This window comes from Cetorhinus maximus, chromosome 16 (genome assembly GCF_964194155.1).
Source record: "Cetorhinus maximus chromosome 16, sCetMax3.hap1.1, whole genome shotgun sequence".
Taxonomy (NCBI): domain Eukaryota; kingdom Metazoa; phylum Chordata; class Chondrichthyes; order Lamniformes; family Cetorhinidae; genus Cetorhinus; species Cetorhinus maximus.
The window spans coordinates 80,528,909-80,554,118 of record NC_135894.1 but is presented as its reverse complement, the minus strand read 5'-3'; the positions used below and the strand labels follow the sequence as shown (position 1 = coordinate 80,554,118).

Sequence of the window (25,210 nt, the reverse complement as noted above, 5' to 3'; positions counted from 1 at the left end):
CATGCGCTATGGATAACGTCATAGTGTACTTGGATTTCCAGAAGGCATTTGATGAGGTGCCACATCAAAGGTTATTGTGGAAAATAAGAGCTCATGATGTAGGGGGTAATATATTAGTCTGGATAGAAGATTGGCTGGCTGGCAGAAAATAAAGAGTATGCATAAATTAGTCTTTGTCTGATTGGCAAGATGTAACGAATGGAGTGATCCGTGCTGGGGCCTCAACCTTTTATAATTCACATCAATGACTTAGTTGAGGGGAGTGAAGGCATGGTAGCTAAATTTGACACAAAGATAGGTAGGAAAGTATGTTGTGAAGAAGACGTAAGGAGTTTATAGATAAGTTGAGTGAGTGGGCAAAAACTTGGCAGATGGAGCAAATGTGAGAAAATGTGAAGTTGTTCACTTTGACGGGAAGAATACAAAAGTAGAATATTACTTAAACAGAGAACGACTGCAAAATTCCGAGATGCAGAGGAACCTAGGTGTTCTCATGCATGAGTCATAAAAAATTAGTATGCAGGTACAGCATGTAATCAAGAAGGCTAATGGAATGTTAATCCTTTATTACAAGAGGAATTCAAGATGAAAGTATAAGGATGTTATGCTTCAGTTATACAGGGCATTGGTGAGACCGCATCTCAAATACTGTTTGCAGTTTTGGTCTCCTTATTTAAGGAAGGATGTAAATGCGTTGGAAATGGTTCAGAGGAGGTTTACTAGATTGATACCTGGAATGAGCGGGTTGTCTTATGAGGATAGGTTGGACAGGCTGAGCTTGTTTCCACTGGAGTTTAGAAGAGTGAGGGGTGACTTGATTGAAGTATATAAAACCCTGAATGGTCTTGACAAGGTGGATGTGGAAAGGACGTTTCCTCTTGTGGGTGAGTCCAGAACTAGGGGGCACTGTTTTAAAATTAGGGGTCGCTCTTATAGGACAGAGAGAGATAAGGAGAAATTTTTTTCTGAGGATTTTGCGACTTTGGAACTCTCTGCCTCAGCAGGCAGTGGGCCACTGAGTATTTTTAAGGCAGAGGTAGATAGATTCTTGTTCGGCAAGGGAATCAAAGGTTAATGGGGGTGGATGGGAATGTGGAACTCGAAACATAAACAGATCAACCATAATCTTATTGAATGGTGGAGCAGGCTCAAGGGGTCAAAAGGCCTACTTCTGCTCCTATTTCATATGTTCGTAAGATTCCTTCATTGCAGCTTCACCTTCAGGGATGATGAAACAGAGGGACTAAGCGCATCTTCTAGCTACTAGTTACATTGTGACATTTGCAGAAGCTTGGAAACAAACCATCTTGTGATCTCAGCAAAGCTGTGATATGTTGCCGAGAAAAAACAAAGAAGTAGTTAGGAAAGGTGTAAAAGTGGAATAGTAAAAATATGAGAAGCTCGAATCATTGTCTAGGCAACCTTTGTGCAACTTAGTGAATAGCTACAGTTAGATCTCTTTGGTTTCTCAACAGGCAGTTATACAAGTTTCATCCTCTTCAGATTTTTCCCAGATCAACATTTGTTTGGAACTTGCAATCCACAGCACAAATGTATCACAAGTGGATCATATGTTCAAGTGCCGGGTTTAATGTATTACCACAAAAACTTTGCTTTAACACAGATGAATGTTGAATTTGGTAATCCGGAAGACATTTTGGTGCCATGTTTGAAAATTGTGTTGAACTGTTGCTATTTTGCCAATCAAAATGCCTGGATTTAATATTCACATTCATTTCATATTTTCGCATAAAATAATTTGCTCTCAGAATGTTCTTAAAGTTAATTTGTCAACATTTATAGGACACAAGTGTTTCAGTTTACCATCGATACAAACATTTTGACTGGCTATACTGTCGACTAATACAGAAGTTTGGGTCCGTAATCCCAATCCCTCTACTTCCAGAAAAAGACATTCCATGTAAGTACCGAATGAAATATGTCATGAATGGATCCTGTGTGTTTTAATGCTGACTACCACCATCAATACCTGCTTATCATAGAACTGAAATTACAGAATTAGCAAATTAAGGAGAAAACATAACAATTTTTCAGTTACTAGGTCTACTCATATCTAGCATTCATATACGTTACATACATACTTAGTATATGTTTGATAATTTCAGTCTTTAATTTGATGGACCTAATCTGATTGAACTCGAATTGAGTAAACATTTACTTAACAGCTATTACAATTTATGACCTTAAAGGAACATAGATCCACATTTGCAACAGAATGATATATTTTTCATTACATGGAATAATAACACCCAACTTCATTATTGGATTTAAAAAGTTGAATCTATTGAATGTTGTTTTTGGGCTTTTTTTGAATGCTGTATTTGAACCATGGGGACAATAATCACCAAACTGATCTTGGATGGCAGTGCAAAATGGCCGATAGTTTATTGGCAGTCAATTCTCCACCTTGCCTGATTTTAAAATTTCATTTGAAGTCCATGCGAAACAAAACTGGGTGGGGTGTAAATCAGGCTGCTAGTTCACTTTGACCTGTTCTGCACTGCCAGCCTTGACTAATTTCACCCCTTGTATAATAAACACATCCCATCTGTCCTTGGTCGCTGGTGATCATTTGACCAATGCAGGGAATTTACTTACAATAATAAAGTAACAGTTTTTACTGGTGTTTTTTCGCTACAAAAGAAAACACCCTTCAAAAGTATGATATTAGAGAAGTAAACCGAAAATAAATAGTGATATATATCAAATGTTGCAAGTGACAAACAGAATAGCATGAAACATATAAAGATATTTAGTACAGAATACATAATATATTAAATGAGCTTAAGATATTTTGTCCATGACCAAACCACAGTAAATCACTTGGAACACTAAATTTGGTTACCAGATTTACAACAATGTCCAGATGTAAAATGTTAAATTTTGCAATTACAATTTAACTAACTGGTCACCAATGGCATTGCTCATAATCAACATAAAAAGATTTCTCTCTGCCGGTAAATGTTTCTTTGCTTATCTCCATCTCCATGGGCAGGATTTTTCGCTGAGTGGGTGAGCATGTGCCCGACCTGCTCTAGTTTAAAATGACGTGCGATGATGTTGGGCAAGCGTCCTGACGTCATTGCACACTCGCCAACTCCCACACGTGCCTGCCGACAATTAACAGGCCTATTAAGGCCTTTGAAATCACAATTGAATGTACCTTACGGTTGGCAGGCAGGCGAATCGGCCAGGCAGCTTTTGGACTTTTTATGAAACCTCATCCACGGGCGGGATGAGATTTCCAGCAGGAATTAAAAATAAAATAAAAATGTTGAAATATCATTTATAACATGTCCCTGCACATGTGACAGAGTCACATGAGGGGACATATTTTTAACATTTGTAAAATCTTTATTTGCGTTTTTAAAAATCTTCAGCTCTGTGAGGCAGCTCTGTGCGTCAGGGGGCTTTCAGTGCACGTATGCGCAAACTTCCATGTTCACCCTCCTCCCGTCCCCACCCCGTGCTCAGTATTTTGCAAGCCAGTGATAAGGAATCATCAATGTAAAATCGTCATGGTCTGTGAGAAGAGAGGTTTGGAGAAATTTTACATAGATGGTTGTTGCAGCATGGACACAATGCCACAGGGAGAGTTTGTGGCTTCTGAGGGAATATTGGTTAAACTTTTAAAGCAAGGTATTTAGAGGGTCAAGGGTTTGGGACTAGCTAAGGGTTGCTGTAGCAAAGTGCCAGTATAGACAAATAGCTGAATGGCCAATTTCTGAACTGTAAATTTCTATGGTTCTATGGAATCCTGTGATATTAAGGAGGTCAGAGCTTCCATCTGTCACAGAGCTGTGGGCACTTGTATTTAATAAGCACTTGTTTTAACAAAATATGTTTTGTATTATTGGCCAAAAGGTAAAAAGGTGGTGGATATTTTAAAATCTTCACCAAAAGCTAGTGATGCTATTCACTCTGTATGCATTCTCAAAGCACTGCCTATTTTAAACTCAACTCCAGAATGTTCATTGAAACTCTATCTTCATTATTGGCTGCTGACCTGTTGCCCTGCTTAGAAAAAACTCCTACGCTCTCAGCCTCAGCAACTTGGGGACCCTTGTTTTTATCTACCCCAATAATCTCCAAAACCATTCCCAGCTAGATATTATTTTTCCCTTTTTTTTGTAATTACGCGCTTGACTGCTTTCCCATTTAACCACTAACTTGTGGATTAATCAGTTTTTGGATCATAAAATGGCCCTGAAATGAATTCTAATGAAATTCAGCCCAAATCATTGGATTATTGTTTCCTTTTGATGACAATCCCTTACCACTCTGTGAAAGCAGTATTTGAGGGGACAATGCAACGTTAACAGAGCTGAGGTTTTTTTGCTCAGTAGTAAATGGTGGCATTCCTGCTTTTGTAAAGCTTCCCCCAAACATTCTCTAAATATGTGAATAATTTACATTAATAACGTAGTAAATAGTGAGGAGGAGTAGCAAATGTCAGGAGGAGGAGAGGTAATATAAACAAAATTGCACAATTTTAACGGGAGAGAGGCTTGGGGAATTTATGGACACAAATATTTGAAGGCATTGTGAATAGTTGATAAGCTGTTTAAAAAGTCTAAATGGGATCTATAGCTTTATAAATAGAGGCATGGAGTATAAAAGTAAAGACGCTGTGCTGAACCTTTATAAGACATTGGTTAGGCCCCACAGCTTCAGTATGTGTCCAATTCTTGACATCACACTTTAGGATAGTACCAGGGATGTGGGTCTTCAGTTATGTGGAGAGAATAGAGAAGGTGGGATTGTTTTCCTTTAAAGCAGAGAAGTTAAGGAGAGATTGAATAGAAGTGTTCAAAATTATTAAGGTTTTGATAGATTAAATAGAAAGAAACATTTTCCACTGGCAGGAATGAGAGGACACAGATTTAAAATAATTGCCAAAGGAATCAGAGGGAGGATGACGAGAGTGTTTTTCTCACACAGTGAGTTGTTCTGATCCGGAAAGCACTGGCTGAAAGGGTGTGGTTACAGGTTCATTAGTAATTTACAAAAGACAATTGGGTAATTACTTGGGACAAATCTTTTGAGAAATGGGATTAACAGAATTGTTCTTTCAAAAAGACAGCACAAACAAGATGGGCCGAATGGCCCCCTTCTGTGTTGCAGAATTCTCTGATTCTATCTGTCTTGTTTGTTAATATAATCAGAGAGCGCCTGATGCTGATATTGTTACGACCGGGTGAGGGGGAGTGAGCTGGCTCCCCTTTTATTGGTTGGTCACAACAAAGGTTTTTTTAAAATTCTTTTGCCTGGTAGATAGCTTTTCCAATCCAAATGCATTTACTTTTTAACAGGGAGCCAATCAAACCATGTTTTCTTGAGTCAAAGAAAGAGCAGGTTTATTAGTTACTAAAACCAAAAAAAAAATGAAAAGATAGACACACACACACACAGATGCACACCCACGCCCGTGAAGGGTAGATTATGGAACGTTGTGGTCGTTGAAGTTTGGTAGTTTATGGTAGAATCCTGGAGTTGAATTTGTTCTGGTCTATACTTTGTTGAAGATACTACTTTTTGGCTTCCAAGAGAGAGATGGAGAGATCTTTCCTGCTCTTTTCCAGCAGAGCTCTTAGATGACTGTCATGTTTCTTTCATCCAGCTTGCGCCCCTCTCTGCTTTTTGGCAGAGCCAGTTTTTAAATTCATTTCTGTGTATTCCCAGAAGGGAATCCAATTAGCATGTCTTGCATCCAGTGTTGTAGTAATCCCAGTATTTTGATTTTTCATCTCAGAAACCTTTTGACACATTTTTGAGATATAAATCAGCAGGAGATGTGGTTATTTCATCCTCCGCAGGAGGTTTTGAGTGTCCAGGGTGTAACTTGCTGGGTAGCAGGTCCCATTGTCTTCTATAGAATTTCAGTGGATTAAGAGTCCAGTACTTTGCATTTTAATGCCTTCCTTTCAAGAGTCCCTGTTTAAAGTGGGCCTTGACATCCCCCAGGTATGAAATTCCATGTAACAGTTCTGCAATGCAATTAACGTAGATTTGCCAGAGAAGTGGTCAATTTTACAGTATCAGCCATCAAGTGACTCGTGGCAGCCATCTTTTGATCAGTATCTTTACTTGTGTTTTTTTTTAAAAAACAGGTCATCTTTAAACATTTCAATTTGTCTGTGGTTAGCTGGTGAAGTTATAGGTAGATCTCACTCAGTTATGTCCATCGCCATGACAAAAGCAAAGCAAATAAACTATTTAATATTCAAATTTTTCTGTTGTTGGCAGCTAATAAAAATTGTTATGACCTGGAATACCTAAAGGGGTGGTGAAAGCAGATTCAATGGGAACTTTCAAATGAGAATTGGATGAATACTTGAAGAGGACAGATTTACTGAGATATGGGGAAAGATATAAAGAAGATACTAATTGGAAAGCTCTTACAAGGAACAAGGATAGGCACTATGGGCTGAAAGGCTGCCTTCTGTGCCATATGATTCTCAGATGCTATAAACAATTTATTACTATCCATGGACTGATTGAACTGTTACTGTATGTTATACTTTTGAATGATTTTCTTTTTAATACTTGCTATCTGCAGGGAGGTATAGTGATGATTTTGTTCAGGCTCGGATGTGTGGCTTGCAGGCTTGGATTAGCCGCATATCTCGTCACCCTATTATCTCCCAGAGTGAAATCTTTCAACACTTTATCAGAAGAAAAGATGAAAAAGTGAGTGAGTACTTAAACCAATGTTTTAAAGAGCGAAAACCACCATTGTGTGTAGAAAATCATTCTGAAGTGGCCTACCCTGCCTTGAATATTTGTTTTCATATTTATTCACAGCTTTCCCACTTAGCCCTATTAAGCTCTTTTGATATTCTGAGCTGGGATAATCAATGACAGCCCAAACTAAAATAGACTAATATACATCTAAATAGCTTAGGTAAAAGATGCTCAATTTTTCAAAGCCAGGAACATTTTGTTAGGAGGTGGACAAAACCATCACTGTTGAGGGCAATAGCACGCCATTTGCTCAGTGCAATGGAGCTAGGCCCCTGGAGGGTTGAATCCCACTCGACTCAGTTCCCAATCCAAACTGTTTGTGAAGTGATGTCTGCACTGTTTCCCAAGAAGAGGGGATTGTTGGAATGGAGAATTACGTTTACGTGATCCACATTTTTTTTTACACGCCCAATACCTGAATTGAAATGTGTGTGTGTTGCCGTGTATGTGAGATCAGATAAACCCTCTGCATTTTCTCTGTGCTAAACCTGGCTGGAGAGTCCTTGATTATGACATTGGGTAGTAACAATGGTAAAGTAATTCCTCTGCTTTCATTCATGTGACAATTCACAAAAAAGATAGAAACTTAAGAAAATCAGTAATACTATTGAAAAGATTGTAGCAGCACACTGTTCAGCATCAAGCCCAGCAATGCTTTGTGATCATTGTTTCTTAATTTGTACAGGTTTTTGCTTACTGCTGTGCATTTTTCTGAATGAAATTGTAGCATTAATCCCTTCTAGGAATGGAAAGCTGGTAAAAGAAGTGCAGAGAAAGATGAAGCTGTTGGAGGCATGATATTCTCTGAAATTATGCCATCATCAGAGTTTAGGCTGCTGGATGGGTAAGTGTTTTGTTTCCGTACAGGTACAAACTATTTGATCAACAATAAATTCCAACAGCTATCAGTTCTGAAACTACTGCAAGGATTAAAGAAAGCAGGATTTTTTATTAAGTATGAATACATCTAAATTCTCATGGTTTAAAAAAGCAGTTTGCAAAACATAGCTTTGTGGGCCTCTTTGATGCATAACAAGGTGCCTCTTTGTCCACATATTAAGGTTGATTATATGGCACATTAAGTTGCATATACCACAAGTTGCTGATTCTATCTCTGTCATGCTGTCCTGGGATGGTACCAAGTGCACTTTAATAATACTGTAGCACAAAAATATAACGAGCTAAGAAAGTAAAAATATTAATTAAGGTTTAAACATTTGTCTGTTAAAATGTTCAACGTGGTTGGTCAGGTCTTTTTATTTTTTGACTTTTTTTTCTTTCAATTGGCAGAGAAGAAACAGAAAAATATTTGACCTTTGCCAAATGCATGGGAGAAAGCGTTAGAAATCTTGTAACAGTGACAGAGGAACACATGGCACGGTGCACTGGAAGTATGTATATTAATGTTTGATAAAAGTAAAACTGGCATCTTCAGTACTAGCCCAAATACAATGGTACAAGTATTCCCCAGTAGTGGTACTGAGACCACTAATATATCTGTAACTAAAATTTAACAATAATTATTGTGTTACCAGTATCCTCAATGTCAAACACGACAACCAACCAATCAGTAAAAGTGTTTTAAATTTCATCAGTTTAGGACAAAGATATTGGTGGTTAAAAAGTAATCTGTTCTCTTGCTAACATCTAATTAGTGAACACAATGTAGATTTCGATCAAATGGTATTCCTATGACATGAATATATATATTTAAGCCTTATGCTTTGCCTTTTCCATAACCCAGCACAAGTCTGTCTCATCCACAGTAGGATAAAAAATATGCAGTAACAATTGAGAATCTATTATATATTAAATAGAGTGTTTAGAGAACATGTTTCATTGAAAATCTTATGTAACCTTATAAACCTGTATTATTAGTCACACGTATACATGGCACTGTTATTGCTTTCAATGTTAAAATGGATAGTGGATTGGTTAGCTAACAGGAAATGAGAGTAGGGATAAATGGGTCTTTTTCTGTAATTAATGGAGTGCCACAGTATCAGTGCTGGGGCCTCAATTATTTACAATCTATATCAATTATTTGGATGAAGGGACCGAATGTGTGGTCACTAAATTTGCCAATGACACTAAGATAGGCAAGAAAGTAAATTCAAGAGGAGGTAGAAAGTCTGCAAAGGAATATAGATAGGTTAAATGAGTGAACAACAATTTGGTAGATGGAATATAATATGGGAAAATGTAAACTTGTCCACTTTGGCAGGAAGAATAGAAAAGCATTACACTACTTGAAGTTGCAGAACTCGGTGGTACAGAGGGATCTGGGTGTCCTGGTACTTGAATCATAAAGAGTTAGTATGCAGGTACAGCAAGTTATTAGGAAGGCAAATGGAATTTTGGTGTTCATTGCAAGGGGAATAGAATAAATAAATAGCGAAGTTTTACTGCGGCTTTACAGGGCATTGGTGAGACCACATCTGAGATACTGAGTACAGTTTTGGTCTCATTATTTGAAAAAAATATATAATTGCATTAGAAGCAGTCTAGAGAAGGTTCACTCAACTCATACCTAGGATGAAGGGCTTATCCTATGACAAAAGGTTGAACTGGTTGGGCTTATACCCACTGGAGTACAGGAGAATGAGAAGTGATCTTATTGAAACATATAAGATCCTGAGGGGACTTGATAGGGTAGACACTGGGAGGTTGTTTCCACTTGTGGGGGAGACTAGAATTAGGGGACATAGTTTAAGAATAATAAGACCTTATAAGACCGAGATGAGGAGAATTTTTTTCTCTCAGAGGGCTGTTAGTCTGTGGAATTCTTTTTCCCAGAAAGCAGTGGAGGCTGGGTCTTTGAATTTATTCAAGGCTGAGTGAGACAGATTTTTGGTAGAGGGAATCAAGGCTTATCGGGGGTGGGTGGGGGGGGCGGCAGACAGGAAAGTGAAGCTGAGACCACAACCGGGTCACCCATGATCTTATTGAATGGTGGACCAGACTTGAAGAGCCAAGTGGTCCACTCCTGCTCCTAAGTCCTATGTTAAGGGTATCTATTGCAGATTCTCATATGCCTGGTGCCACACATTGTATGTGCTATTTTATATTTTGAGTGTAACCATTAACTTTAATTTCTTATTAGCTTCTTTTAGATGTTTTTAATTTTTTGTTTGTTTGTAACTGCTTGCATTTATTTAGCATCTTTGACACAGAATAATATGTCAAAGTGCTTTGGAGAGCTGTGGTCAAACAACAATAGATATTGTGGGAGAAATTTATCTGTGTGGTGCATCCAACACAGAATGAGATCAGCTCCTTGGGAGCAGGCAGTGTTGTGACCCACTATCTGCCCTGCCTGTGCACTGTTCTTCAATGATCAATGGTGAGTTTGTGTAGCACCACCCTTTGTGAACAATTTTCTCCCCCAGTGGCCTAAAGAAGGAAATATTAGGGATGCCTAAAGCTTATTTTTAAAAACTGAATTTTAAGGTGGACCCTAATGTAGAGAGGTATAGAGGTTTGGATTGGGAATTCCAGATCCAAGGGCCGAGACAGTTGAAAACATGACCTCGTGAGAAAAAATATGTTTGGGATCTGGGCATCACTGTCGACCAATATTTATTGACCATCTCTCATTGCCCTTCTGAAGGTAATGGTGAGCCTTCATCTCGAAAGATTGCAGTCCATGTTTTGAAGGTGCTTTCACAATGCTGATATGGAAAGAGCTCCAGAATTTTAGAGCCACTGTAGGTCAGCAAAGACAAAATGATTGAGCAAAGCTTGGTGCTGGATTAATAGAATTGGGTATCATCAGTGAACATGCAAAGACTGACCTTAATGCTTTTAATTGATAACACCAAGTTGCAGTATGCGGATGAGGAGAGGGCCAAGGATAAATCCTTTGGGAACCCTGGATATAACAGTACAGGAATAGGAAGAGAAGTCCTTGCTGGAGATGCTGTGACCACAACTGGATAAGTAAAAGTGGAACCGAAGCTAGGACAATCCCACTGAGTTGGTAACTGAGGAGAAGCGTTAGAGGATCATATCAGGACCAGATCAACCATGTCAAAAGCTGCAGAGAAGTTGAGAAGGGCAAGAAGGGATATTGTACCATAGTCATGATCACGGAGGATGTGATTTGTGACTTTGTTAATGCTGCTTCAGTACTATGGCAGGGCCGGGAACCTGATTAGAGAAATTGAAGCATAACCGAGTGAACGTTTAATTTCCTACATTACAGAAGTGGCTTCACTTCAAAAGGAACTCATTGGCTGTAAAATGTTTTGGGAGTTTTTGAGGGCATACTAGGCCCTATATAAATACAATCTTTCACTTAGTTAACCACAATAAATAAGAATCAGACAGCTGAACATAATGGAACTTTTCTTATGTATTCTTGCATTTTTGTCAGTTATTGTATTTAGTAAGGCATATTACATTCAAATAAAAACAAAGTATAGGTTCTGTATATAATTACTTGGTAAAGATATATATTAAAATAAATGGGACAGAAGGCCTCCTCCTGTGCCATAAATGACTCATGAAATGTTGGGAATTCCAATTCTGCAAATTTTAATTACAACTTTGTCTAAAGCATTGGTTGAATGTATTTTAATGTGGAAGTGTTTCCAAAAGAGTGGCAAAAGGTTGCTAGGTCCACTGAATTTGAAAGAATTCAGTAGAAATAAGCCCAATATGTTGGCCTGCTGTACTTACTGAATATATTTTACTGCTATCACTTCTGATATAATATCGTTATCTCCAGGTATCATCTTGTCTTGTGGTATACTTCCAACAACAGTCCAGAGATGGCACCACTGGGACAAGTTTGATTCCAGAATTTCCAGTACTAATAAAATGTGTACTAGGTACTTAGCACTAATATAGATCATGAGCAGGATAGTATGAGCCATGGAACAGTATTGCATTAATTTCAGTGGTAGAAAAATCCTGTTCACATTGAGAAAAGGGGTGGGAAGCAGACATGAAAAAAGATTTTAAACGCCTGTCGCCCACTGCCCAGCTGAGACTTTCCCGACTTCATTTTTTGAGCAGGGCATGAAATCGCTCGAAACAGATAAAAGCCTTGTTGAAATATTTAATTTGGGGTACAATATCAGCTTGCAGGAGCCTGACACAATTTTTATCGGGCATTTCACTACAGTCCACCCCAAGAAACTCAAAATGGTTCCTCACATTCATGCTTCTCTTGGCCCCACAAAAAAACTTTTGCACCAATCCCGTTGCTCAGTTGGCCTCCTAGGATTGCCTCCTCCCCTCACTGCCACCCAGCAACAGTGAAGGAACGGCGATATATTTCCAAGTGAGGATGGTGTGTTGCTTGGAGAGGAACTTGCGGGTGGTGGTGTTCCCATGTGTTTGCTGCCCTTGTCCTTCTAGGTGGTGGAGTTCGCGGGCTTAGAAGGTTCTGTTGAAGGGGGTGTGACGAGTTGCTGCCACCACTTGAAATTAAAGGTTTGCTTCTGGCTTAACGGCACAGCAGCCAGGCTTTACATTCCCCATCCGCACCCCCCTCCACCCCAAACTGCACCACCCCCACCATTGAACTCTGGGAGCTTGTTGACTGTTTTAATAAGATCCAACCATAAAAAATAGTTTGTTCCTCCTACTGGTTCCATCATGTGGATCTAACAGACCTCTTGACTTCCAAACCCTGTTCACCATCTACAAGGCATAAGTCCGGAGTGTGGTGGAATACTCTCCAGTTGCCTGAATGAGTGCAGCTCCAACAATGCTCAAGAAACTCGACATCATCCAGGACAAAGCAGCTTGACTGGCAGCCCATCCACCACCTTAGATATTCACTCCACCACCAACGCACAATGGCAGCAGTGTGTACCATCTACAAGATGCACTGCAGCAACTCGTCAAGCCTCCTTCGACAGCACCTTCCAAATCTGCAACCTCTACTAGGAGAAGCATGAGGTGAGGTGAAGTGATGCACTTTGGTACAAATAACATTGAGAGACAGTATAAAATTAAGGATATTATTCTAAAGGGTGTGCAGGAGCAGAGAGACCTGGGTGTATATATACATAAGTCATTAATGGTTGCAGGACAGGTAGAGAGAGCTGTTTCTAAAGCACACAGGATTCTGGGCTTCATATACAGGTGCATAAGAGTACAAGAGCAGGGAGGTTATGATGAACTTATATAAGACACAGGTTAGACCTCAGCTGCAGTATTGTGTACAGTTCTGGGTGCCGCACTATAGGAAGGATGTGAACGCATTGGGGAGAGTGCAGAAGAGGTTTACGAAAATGGTTCCAGGAATGAGACACTTCAGTTATGAGGAAAGATTGGAGAAGTTGGGACTCTTGGGAGGAGAAGGCTAAGAGGAGACTTAATAGAAGTTTTCAAAATCATGAGGGGCTGGACAGAGTAGATAGGGAGAAACTGTTCCTGCTCGTAAACGGATCAAGAACCAGAGGGCGCAGTTTTAAAGTGTTTTGCAAAAGAAGCAAATGCGCGGTGAGAAAAAACTTTTTCACACAGTGAGTAGTTAGGGTTTGGAATGCACTGCCGGGAAGTGTGGTGAAGGCTGGTTCAGTTGAGACATTCAAGAGGGCATTGGATGATTATTTAAATAGAAACAATGTGCAGGGTTATGGGGAAAAGGCAGGAGATTGGCATTAAGTTAAAATGCTCAGAGAACCGGTGCAGACACGATGGGCCAAATGGCCTCCTTCTACACCAGAACAACCCTGCGATTCTGTGGCAATCCCTTCCTAACAGCACTGTGGTTGTACCTACACATGGACTGCAGTGGATCAAGAAGGCGGCACACCACCACCTTCTCAAATGCAGTTAGGGGTGAGCAACAAATACTGGTCCAGCCAGCAATGCCCATATCCCGTGAAAGAATAAGTTTTAAAAAAGCAGACCAATGAGTACCCTTTGCACTTGGCCACTAAACCACTGGAAATTTTCATCAAGAATTTCTTATTGTTGCACCAATCGTTACATCATAGTCAGGTAACCATAGCTTGTAAAAATTACATATGACTATGGATACTTGGGTTATTCAAAGGTACAGATAAATTACATTATTAATTTTATAATTTATGCAAAATTGGTAAGATGGTGATATTCTCTGTGTCGCTGCAGCATGCTTTGAATTTTATTAAAATGGATTTTATGATGCCATCTTTAAACCTCTTTTTCCAGCAGTGAAGTCAGAATATCTCAAAATAGGAAAGGCCTTCTCCAATTTCTCAGCATCATTTGCGAAAAGCACCTATCATGGTAAAGTACATTGCTGGGTTTTATTTCTGCCTTACCTTATTAATAAGCACAAGGATCTAGTTTCAGCAATTTTAATACCTTGCTTAGAAAAATAAGAGTTAACCCCTGTGTGTCTCAATTTGGTACATCAGTCATAGTAAAGCTGCAAGTGATACGCATCCATTTACTAACAAGTAGCCAACTCGCTGGATGAAGCTTGGATGCTTTGATTTTGATCTCCACTGCCTTTCAAGCTGCTAGCAAGACTCTAGAAAACATTAACCTTTATATCTCTTCAATAATACACCTATTTTGGTCATTGTGCAATGGTTACATCATATCTTATATGTTACTTTCTTGTTTGAAAATGACTAAAATTATTTCTTCCCACTTCTGCAGTGCAAACATTAGGCCTTGTCCATTTTCTCTATGAGGTGCTGGATTCCCTACTTCACCAGCTAAAAAGTCGGTGGTGGGGGAGTGGGTGCGGGGGGGAAACCACCGAGGGGAGCCACTTAATGGCCAATTGACTGTTAACACACTGGAGGCGGGATTTCTGCCCCACAGGAAAAGGAATAAGTCCCACCTCAGAGGGCTGTCAGCCAGTCAGTGGCCAGCAGCTCTCCAGTACTTCAGGACCAAGGCGAGCGGCATTGGAGCAGGATTTGGGCCAATGTTTGGGGGTTCTACCGGGTGCCGAGCTGACAGGCTACAGTGAGAGTGGTGGGGGGCTGGGCTTTGAGAGGCCAATGGGGGGAAGGCAACTGGTGAAGTGGTAAAACTTTGGGGGGGCCCTCAGTGGACCCAGGGGGCCTGTTAAGGAAGGGAGCCCTCCCCCGCACCCCCTCTCCCCAAATCCCTTGCCCTCTACCAGTCTGCACAGGGAAACCTGCCGGGCTGGCGCTTGGCATCCCGCCGTCGGTTAAATCCTGGTTGCACTTAAGGGATGAGGCACTTAAATGGGAATTAATTGCCCAAGGGCCTCAATTGGTCCACTGATGGATGGACTGCCCAGTGCCACCCCCTGCCACTGGTATAATTGCAGTGGGGGGCAGGTAGGCAGTGGGCAGGTTGCCATCTGGATTTAACAAGCCACCCTGCCTACAAAACCACCAGAATTTTCGTAATGAATCATACAGATTGACACACAACAGCTCATACTGTGTTAATTACCATTGAAGTAGATCCAATTCAATTGGAATTTTTGCCATGTGATTAACAAAAATTTGGAAAAGAGAAAATTACATTGAGCTATGGACCAGATTTTGCTGTAGAAATATCAATGAGGCTAACAGTATTCACTGTTACTTATTTGTAAATTGGACAGCGACTTCAGGCAACAGCATGTGCATAGCTAAATGCAGAACTCCAGAAGTGGCTGACCGATATCCAACATCACCTCCAAAAGCTTCACAGAAATAACATCTTGCCATATAACTCTACACTTAATTACATTGAATGGCATGAAGTTGATGTACTTGCAACATAGACACGAACTAAACTCACTAGAAAAATTTAAGACTTGTCTATTCCAGTGGAAATACCCCTTTAATGACATAAGTATTAATTACTGTCAAAAAAAAGCACTCTAGCACTGAAAATTAACCTTCACCAAAGTGGAGCTTCATTTCTTCAGATTTTAATGAATGGTGGAGATTTTTCAAACTGTTTTCTTTTACTTTTTCTTTCGGTCTCTTTTTTCTCTCTTTCTTATCCAGTCTTTCTTGTCCTCTTTATTTTGCTTCCTGGGCCTGACTTTAGATTGAGTTCAATATTCTAAATGACACTTCTCAGTTCAGACTCTGCATTGCTCATTATTGATTCATCGATCTGATTGGTTAAGGGGGTACATGGTTGTTTGCCCAGTTCATACAGGTCCCAGCTGCTCGATAGGGGAACCACTAGGAAAGTGCGATGAATAGCTAGCACCATATCTGCTCTGCTCAGAGCAAAATCCAGCCCAGTCATTTTGCAACAGCCAATGTGTGATTTCAAAAACATCTGCATGAGCAGAATTGGATGATTTTCGGTGTTGGGTACCACAACACAGCAACGCTGGTATAAAAACAGAAAATGCTGGAAAAACTCAGCAGAACTGGCAGCATCTGTGGAGAGAGAAACAGAGTTAATGTTTCGAGTCCTTAGTCATGCAGACTCGAAACGTTAACTCTGGGCGGAATTGTCCCAGATTCGCACAAAGTGCGGTAGTGAGTGGGTAAAATGACGTTTTATTAGCCGGCTGCAATGGCGGCTTTTCACGGCGTATCCTCCCTCCTGTTGTAGTAATTATGCATTCCTGGGAAACATGCCGTTTCCTAGGCGGGCAAGCTCTCATTTGCCCGCCGTGCCATCATCTCACCACATTATCACACCAGGCACCTTATTTAAAGTGCAGCCGTGCACACACACCTCTCAGTGCTTCCAGCCCATGGCTGCTGCAAAGAAGACATGGCCCTGAAAGGCAAACAGACTGCAACACCCAGGATCAATAACGCATCCTCGAGCACATTTTGGATGCCATCAAGGCTCGCCGTGATGTCCTCTACCCTCGGTCTGGCCGCCGGATGGGCAGCAATATCACCAATCCAGCTTGGGAGGTGGTGGCAGCAATGATCAGTGCCAATGCCCTGCAAAAGAAGATAGCCACCCAATGCCACAAGAGGATGAATGATCTCCTCTGTTCAGCCACGGTAAGTCACTTTTCACATCACTCTCAACTCACACATTCACAAATCCATCACACATCCACAGAGCCCTCACTTACTGCCAGTTCAAGAGACATCACCATTCTCTCTCTCACACACACCTTCACTGTCCTCATCCCATCCATGGGACCACTCACCACCCACATACGCCAAACATACTTATCATCTGGCCTGGCAGGCATCCTGCTTATGCTCTCTCCATCTCTATTCATGCAGGACAAAGTGGCACACAACAAGAGAGAGAGGTCACAGACCAATGGAGAAATGCCTAAGATCAAGGTCCTCACCAATTTGAAAACAAAGCCACTCAGCTGGCTGGTGACGACCTGGATCGTTCCTGTGCTGACAGTGAGGTCGGCACTGCTCTACCAAGTGAGGGTCCAACAGTACAACATCCATCAGACAACCATGCTGTGAGTGATGAGTCCTGTTTCACAGGCCACTGCCATGCACTAATTATCTCCCCTTGCTTCCGCAGCCAAGGGAGTCCATGAGAGTCCATGACCCAGGGCCTCCAGTCAAGCCCCGAAGACACCTCTGATGAGGAATCTGAAGGCACCCTCCTTGAAATCCCATCACAGCGCTCACCCACACCCTCCACCAGCGCTGAGGCACACACCTCAGTGAGACCTAGCTTTAGAATAGCCTCGGGGTCACAATCTGACGAGCACACCACATTTTCTGATCCACAGCAGGCGGCAACAGGGACTTCCCAGGTATCTGGCACTTGAAGGCCTGCTGGATGCCAGAAATTTGCTGAGTCCGAGTCAGATGATGAGCCTCGATCATACCTCAGTTGCTGGAGCTGCAAAGGCAAGCTTGGCAACATCAGGAAGGGATGTCCGCTGCACTCCTCAGATTGCAAGGTACAATGGAGGAGTCCATCTGCCTTCAGGCTGAAAGCAGGCTGGGCCCTCCAGGTCTCAGCCCTCCAGAGGATGCCCACCAAGGTCATCACAGACGGGGCGACACGGTCAGCAGGCTGCCTCCACCTCCACTTGGATGTCTGTGGAGCTCCAAGACGTAATGGCAGGGTAGGAAAAGTTAAGGAGAATTAGTTGCACAGCCTGGGCACGGATGTTAATCACTTGTACATAGTGTTCACTATTGTCAATAAACTCCCAAGAATGTCTCCCTGCCTATGGCTCCTTGTTCTGATGAGCAGTGTTCGTGTTATTTGGATGTGAAACCTTTCTGCACAAGATAAAGGCAGATGTCTCAGTCCAGGGCCTCTTCCCTGTGCTCTGTGCAGCCTTCAGACCAAAGTGATGGTCCGGTCTCTCACTCCCTGGCCACACTGCTGACGCCTGCACCTCGACAGTTCTTGTCATTGCTGCCAGAGTGTTGTGGGCAGGCATCACAGTGTACCGTCATTCTCTCTGTGTGCTCTCAGCTGGTCCCCATCTCTTCAGTATCTGTGACCACTGATGTTGTGCTCCTGAAGGGATCAGGTGCTGAAGGCTGACAAAGGATCAGATGCTTTTAAAGTTTCATGGCTGCGTCCCTATGATATGACCCTGAACACAGAGTGCAAGCGAGCTGCCCTCAGCCAGACAGGAGTCAGACATTCTCAGAGGTTATGTGAAGATCCGTGGAGTGTCCTCACTGCATTTTTTCATCATCCTCCTGCAATCGAGTGACTGTTAGGGCCTCCACTGCATCTCCATGGCAGGAGCATTGTCACAGAGGGTATGTGCGCTGCCATAAACCAGATTGGAGTCAAATGTTCATAGATGCAATGTGAGAATCTTATGGTGTATCCTCACTGCATGTCGTCATCATCCTCCATAAATCTAGAAGCTATGAGGGCCTCCTGAGTGTGCCTGCCTCATCTGGCCAGTGCGAGGGCCTCATCGCCATCATCGTCGCCTCTGAGGACCTCCTCACCCTCATCACTGTCGACTTCCTCCTCATCGGAGGGGATCCAGCTCCTCCATCTCCTCCTCAGCCAGTTCCTCTCCCTGTTGCATTCCAAGTTGTAAAGAGTGCAGCAGGCGATGACGACGCGTGACACCCTCTGTGGACTATATTGCAGGAAGGCACCAGAACGTCATTTTCATCATCCCGATGGTTTGCTCCACCAGCATGAGCCTCGTTATACCTTCGCTCTGCTGCAGTCTGAGGCTGCTGCATGAGTGTCATCAGCCACTTCGTATACGGGTAGCCCTTGTCCCCGAGGAGCCATCCCTGCAGCCTCTGTAGACCCTGGAAGATATCAAGGATCTGTGACCAACTGAGAATGTGAGAGTTATGCACACTCTCTGGAAACCATGCGCAAACCTGCAGGGTGCATTTGTAGTGGTCACACACCAGCTGAACATTCAGCGAACGGAATCCCTTGCACTGGACATAATTGACCACATGTTGCGATGGAGATTTGAGTGCCACCTGAGTGCAGTCGATTGCACTCTCCACTTGTGGGCAAACTGAGATCTGGGCAAATCCAATCGCTCTTACATCCTGGTTCTCCTGCTCCCAGGCAAAATGCACAAGGTTGTGTAGCCTCGCAAAGATGATATCCGTGACCTCATGGATGCATTTGTGGGTGGAGGCTTTTGATATCCTACAGAGGTCACCTGTAGAGTCATGAAAGGAGCCACTGGCATAGAAATTGAGCTTCTTACTTCTCACTTCTTCACTTTCACAGCCACTGGCAGTGGATGCCCTCCATGTCCACGTGGCGCCAAATCTTGCAGTAGGCTGGCAGATGTGAGCGACCAGTTCCCTAGACATGCACAGTCTTTGGCAACACTGGCTGTCGGTCATCTGCAGGAATGAAAGACGCGTCTATAGACCCTGGGTCCAGCTAGGTGCTGACCAGCGACGGCTTGCTGTGGCTCTTTAGCGGCATGTGCAGGAGCCCCAGCGCCCCTTCTTGCTGAGAGTGCTGCTCTTCCCTCTGCAGCCAGGTGCCTCAGTTGCTCTCCCCCGTTGTCTTCGCTCTCTGTACGCCATGAGGCATATGGCTAGTTCACCAGGCTCCACGATCATGATTTACTCCTCCTGCAGGATGAAAGTTAGCTTGAGTGTACTGAGTACCTCTCTTGGTTAAGTCTGAAGGCCCCTTAATGCATTCTGGAGAGTACTGGCCAACACTTGGATGGCCAGACATTAGTGCACTGCATGTCTGTCTGAAACCCCACCCTCTTCCGCCGCACTCTGTCTGACCGATTGGCAGCAGCTTTGCCCATTGGACTGCATGCTGTGCTCTCAGCTCAGACACAGGCATTCTCCTAACCCCTGCTGCAAGGCTGCACTGTTAGCTTGAACCATGGGGGAGACTGGTCCAAACCGGGATGATGACATTGCAAGGGTCTGTGAGCACCTCCACCAGTGACTGCTCCATGGCCAGCTTTAGCAAGGAGATTGTACAATGTGCCCAGTCATCCAACTGTTCTGCAGTCCACTAAAACGCTCATTAGTTTACAGTCTGTGCCCAAGGGATGAAAAGCTCTGGAGCACTTGGTGGCACTTTCATGCCTCTGCGTTGCTTGAGTGGACAGATAAGCTGGAGGCCCGACTTCAATCATATCAATGTGGCTGTACCTGAACTGTCTCAGCTACAGAGGAATGGTGACTATGTACATTGTGTCCCTAATGCATGGCCACTTCCCTCGCCACCCCTTCCCCACCCCACACGTGCTTATGCGCTACCTTCAACCTTGGGGGCGCCCCCCCCAACAACCTTGGAGTTCAAAAGGTGTCTCTGGCGAGCACTCCGTAACGTTACTGTGCACTGACCTCCGAGTTCCCCTCAAAGTGCAGCCTGCCAAGTGCATACATTTTATATGCTGTTGTGAAACACATCGGTGTGCAATTACGCCAACGTGGGCGGATAATCCAGCGGGTGGGGAATGAGTCCAGCGGGCTCTCCTTATAATGATATGCTGATGTATTACAATGAGGTCCCAATGTCTGATGGCAGGAAACGCAGCCCGCCACCAATGGGCTGAGTGGACGATCGCAAACTGGTTTCACAACGTTGTGAAATCGATTTTTGGCCTTCTCACTATATTATCTGCTCACGCCACCGAACACGCCTGACGCCAGTGGACACAGAAAATTCTGCCATCTGTTTCTCTCTCCTCAGATGCTGCCAAACCTGCTGAGTTTTTCCAGCATTTCCTGTTTTTAATGCAGGTTTCCAGCACCCAGAATATTTTGCTTTTATCACAGCAACATTGGTAATGTATAGTTATTGACCTCTTTTCACTGGTCAACTTGCCAATTCTAACTGTAACACAGTCGGATGGGTAGCTCTAGGAAAGCAACCTGAACAACACAAATAAACAAAGGAATTCTAAAACCGCTTTTCCTCTGTTGAATTCACGCATCATCTAGCAGTGAATGTCGAGTCTTCACATACAGTTATGGTGCAACTTTGTTCCTGCAGAGCAAATCAATATAAACCCAGAGTTGGGAGAGAAGTGGTGCAAGAGCAGGTGATCTCACACCACTTGGGATTGGCACCATATGGAATGCAACTTGAAAAGGGTGACAAATAATATTTACACAATGTCTAACAGGTCCCTCAGACCACTGTGCACATTTTGAGCCAACCTGCAATTAATGTAAGTGTGGCTGTGTTTGCTGCCAACGTCATGCATGCCCAGTCCTGGTGTCTTACTCCATGACGTAATTGCAAGCGTCAGAGTAGGCATAACTAGCAGCCATTGCAATGTAAAAGCAACTAGCTTAGAGACTGTTTCAAGCTGATTCGCTGTTTGTGGGGTAGGTCTAAGGGTGTGTGTGTAAATCGAGGGATAGTGCATCTGAAACCCGTTTTACTCTCTCTTTCAAATGATTTCAGTGGAACTCAGGGGTACATGGATTGGCAGCTCAAGTGTACACAATCCAATGATTACTCATCAATACATACATTGCCCATATTTTACCAATGATAATAGCCTATTTCTTAAAGTAAGCCATTGAAGCCCTAATTTTCTAACCTGTTACTGAATTTCTATGCATGCGTGGACCAGTGCACATGTGCAGATTGGTATCAATGGCCATGTTGCGTTGGCAGGAGACACAGTGTTTAAGTGCTAACAGAGTGTAGACACAGATCCAGAGCTTTTTGAGCAATTAAATTTCTAGGCATGTCGTCTATACATGTGTAGATCTACCTCAGAGAGTGGAGATTGAAGTTGTAGCCAGGTAAATGAGATCCTGCTTGACCAGAACCACTAATAAAAATTGCAAGATAGGTATAAATGCAGCACTAAAGAACAGTACTGCTGAATGCTACTTTGCAGGTGTCATTGATATCAGCATAATACAGATTAAACTTTTTAAAATTATTTTTCAAAAGGGAAAGGCTCCATTGGAAATGCGTTGTCATTTGTTGGAAAAACATATGATGATATTGGGAATCTTTATTTTGATCAGGTAAATTGGGATAATTAAATGTAATTATTTGAAAATGTTATCTCATTTTATTGATTCTTTGTTGATTCATATTAAACTCTGCTGTTTTTTTAAATGAATGGTTTCATAAATAGTTAATTGCAATGTTATAAGTACCTGGCATGATCCTTGTTTGTCTTGTAGCCAAAGAAAGATGTCCACTGCTTGCTTGAGATCAGTAAAGAATACAAAGGGCTGCTGACCTGTTTCCCTGATATTATACACGTCCTCAAGGTTAGTTACAGGTTGATTTTTTTCTGAATTATAAAACTAGTGTGCTTAAAGAGGTTAACAACGATTGCTAGAAATTTATGTAGTTATTAGAGTATACTGTAAATCGCGGTGTAGGTCGACCCAGTGTTCAAAATGGCCCTATTTCTCTGGCCCCAAAAATCATGTTTTTGTGTATACTCGATGCATTAATCAGCACCCATTTTCAGTTATGACATGCTATGCATTAGTAGGCAGCCTCAATGTTTTACCCCACAAATGTGAATTTTACTTATCTGTATCTTATAACTGGGCACAAGGAATCAAGCGGGCAATACAGGCTGTGCTGCAAAGATGCGTAGGAGCTTAAGACACGCCCACTCTTTGCACGGGATGTCGATGACATTTCAAAATGGCGGCCACACACACAAACATGCTAGTGGTTCACTTTTATACTTGGCAAATAAGGCGACCCCTGTATTTGGAGGGATTTTTCAAGGCTTCAAAGGTCGACTTAAATGTAATTACACCACTAATTTCAGCAGAGATCACTAGGCAACCAACAGTAGCAGGAACCCTCAGGAGCCAGAGATTCCCAAGGTTGATTGTGTTGCACAAATTCTGTGTGAGAGCAAACGGGAGACTCAATGAACCTATTTCTCTCAAAAGAGAAGTGAGGCAAGCTTTCCATTGTGACTCATCCTATTCAAGGCCTTCATTAATGTGCTAAAAAGATTCAGATTTTCTGTTGCAGGTATTTTGAAAGAATGACAGTTGGGGAGTGAGTGCAGTTCACTTCTTATCATAAGCAATGGGCCAGCCAGTGGAATATGGTGGTAAATGCCTCCAGGTAAAAAGTACTGTGTGTCTGCACAGCTCAAGAGCGGATCTTAAACAGTACTGATTGGAAGATAGAATGGACATTGCTTAGAGCTTTGGAGGGTGTCAACTTTACCTTGGATACAGTCATTTAGTACCACCATGAGAAAGACCAAAGGACAGTTTAGTTTTCCTTGTCTTTCTTCAATGACAATTTCACATTGAGCCCTACTATATTGTGGTTGCTATTTATAAAATGCCTCTCACAAATACTCAATTCAGTTATATGTCACACTTCACTCCCTAAAACGAAATCAAGAAATGCTTCTTTCCTGATCCTGTATAAATCATTAATAAGCAAATGTTGGGGAATCTTTTGGCACATCAAGGAGTGGTGTATTCCTTTACCCTAAATACTCATACATTATGAAGTCACACAAGATACTTTGAGGCGTTTAAAGATATCCAACGAGAATGTTAACTTAGCAAATCTCTGAGGGAAGATGGACAAATCCCTCCACCTTTGATTATAAGCAGCTGGGTGGTGGTACTGACAGCTAAGGCAATAGGAAGGACATTGTGACAGACATTCTTTGGGGCAGTGACATAGCAGAAAGCCCCCTCCCCATTTTCCCTTACACTCTTCCTGAAATCAGGTGATTTTCACCTGGAAAATCCAGGTCAGTGTAACAGTGAATGTTTACATTATGAATTAAATCTTGTGTTAAATGAAATATAGAACACTCTCAAATTAGGTTTTGCAAACCGAAATTAAGATTTATTTTTAAAATTAGTTTTGCTTTGCATTATATGTCAGTTGTATTTTCTTGATAGCTTCTTTTCAATAGTATCTTTCAAAAGTATCTTTCTTAGGGACATCCATTTTCACTCCCTCTTTTGTAGTTGAAATTGTGCTAAATTGTGTCATATTATTAATGAGCACATTAATAATTTTCCATATTTTTTTGTTCTACTGCTGATAATTGCTGCCTTAGCAGAACCCTATTCCTTCACCTTAAACTTTAAGTTCTTTAGTAAGATAGGCTCTCCAAATCAGTAAATCTTTTACATTTACTCACCAAGAATACATTAAAATAGAATGCATTACGCTGTTTCATTTTGGATACTATTATCTACATTGGTTTTATGAAAATTAAGTATGGATATTGAATCATAAATGAGCAGTAGGAGATTAATACTTGATAGTACTGTGAAGGTAACTCCTCCAGCACATAAATTATAAAAGGAAATCATACACAGGTTGTGAGTTTCTTTTGTAGCGCATAGTTTGACGTATACCTCGTTACTGCATTGCATCAAAACATGCTCGGGCCACAGTAACAGGGTCTGGCCATGAACAATGATCAACACTACATTAGCACAAAGGATTCCTAATCCGACCTTTAGTTTGGACACTTCTGAAGGAACCATAAATGTAGCAGCCTTGAATACAGAAATAATGTGAGCTATTAAGTAAAAGCAGATCGTTGAAAAGATTCCCTTTTCTTCAGAATCCCACAGTAGCAGCAGCAGAATAAAAGAAAATGTTAATTTCATTCCATATATAGATTTTGGTGTAACAACAATCAGTCCTTGTTGCATAATCCAATGTCTGTGGTGATAATGGTCCATCCAGTACAGTAAAGAAGCAAAGCATATGCATGAAGTTGAGATTACTATAAAGTGAAAGTCAGGCAGCCAAGTTGGAGTAGATTTAAAATGATACTGGTCAGGTTGCAACAGCAAACCCATCTCAACAGCAGTGATAATTTGAACAGCAGCCCCTGTAGTGAATGCTACAGCAAGACTAAAAATGCCCACTTCTGTGAAATGTGACAGATGACGACATTGATCCTTACTAGCACCAGTCTCCAGGAAGAGAATAGTGCTGTTCATTGTAATGCACAATACAGCACAGAAAAGACAGAACGCTGTCCATTCAAAATCCACTGGACCTTTCAGACTGAAGAGGAAAAAACAGGCAAAACTGAGCAGTAGTTCCAACCAGCGCAGAATGGGAATCCTCTTCCTTGAAACACCCATATTTTTTTTAAAAAGTCTTGCTTTTAAGATAAAATTTAAAATAACTTTAAACT

General features: G+C 41.9%; 1 protein-coding gene across 4 annotated transcripts in view; it reads left to right on the top strand.

Moving 5' to 3' along the window:
* Positions 1-25,210, top strand: part of LOC144691756 (sorting nexin-9-like) — a 98,672-nt gene that overhangs the window by 62,092 nt on the left and 11,370 nt on the right. For 3 of the 4 annotated variants that reach the window (XM_078560187.1, XM_078560185.1, XM_078560183.1), the window contains 7 exons: positions 1,804-1,921; positions 6,581-6,711; positions 7,509-7,609; positions 8,056-8,156; positions 13,918-13,995; positions 21,991-22,067; positions 22,230-22,319. In XM_078560187.1, coding sequence (XP_078416313.1) covers positions 1,804-1,921; positions 6,581-6,711; positions 7,509-7,609; positions 8,056-8,156; positions 13,918-13,995; positions 21,991-22,067; positions 22,230-22,319 — 696 coding nt within the window. The remainder of the gene's footprint in view (positions 1-1,803; positions 1,922-6,580; positions 6,712-7,508; positions 7,610-8,055; positions 8,157-13,917; positions 13,996-21,990; positions 22,068-22,229; positions 22,320-25,210) is intronic. The other variant, XM_078560184.1, reaches the window with a different exon arrangement.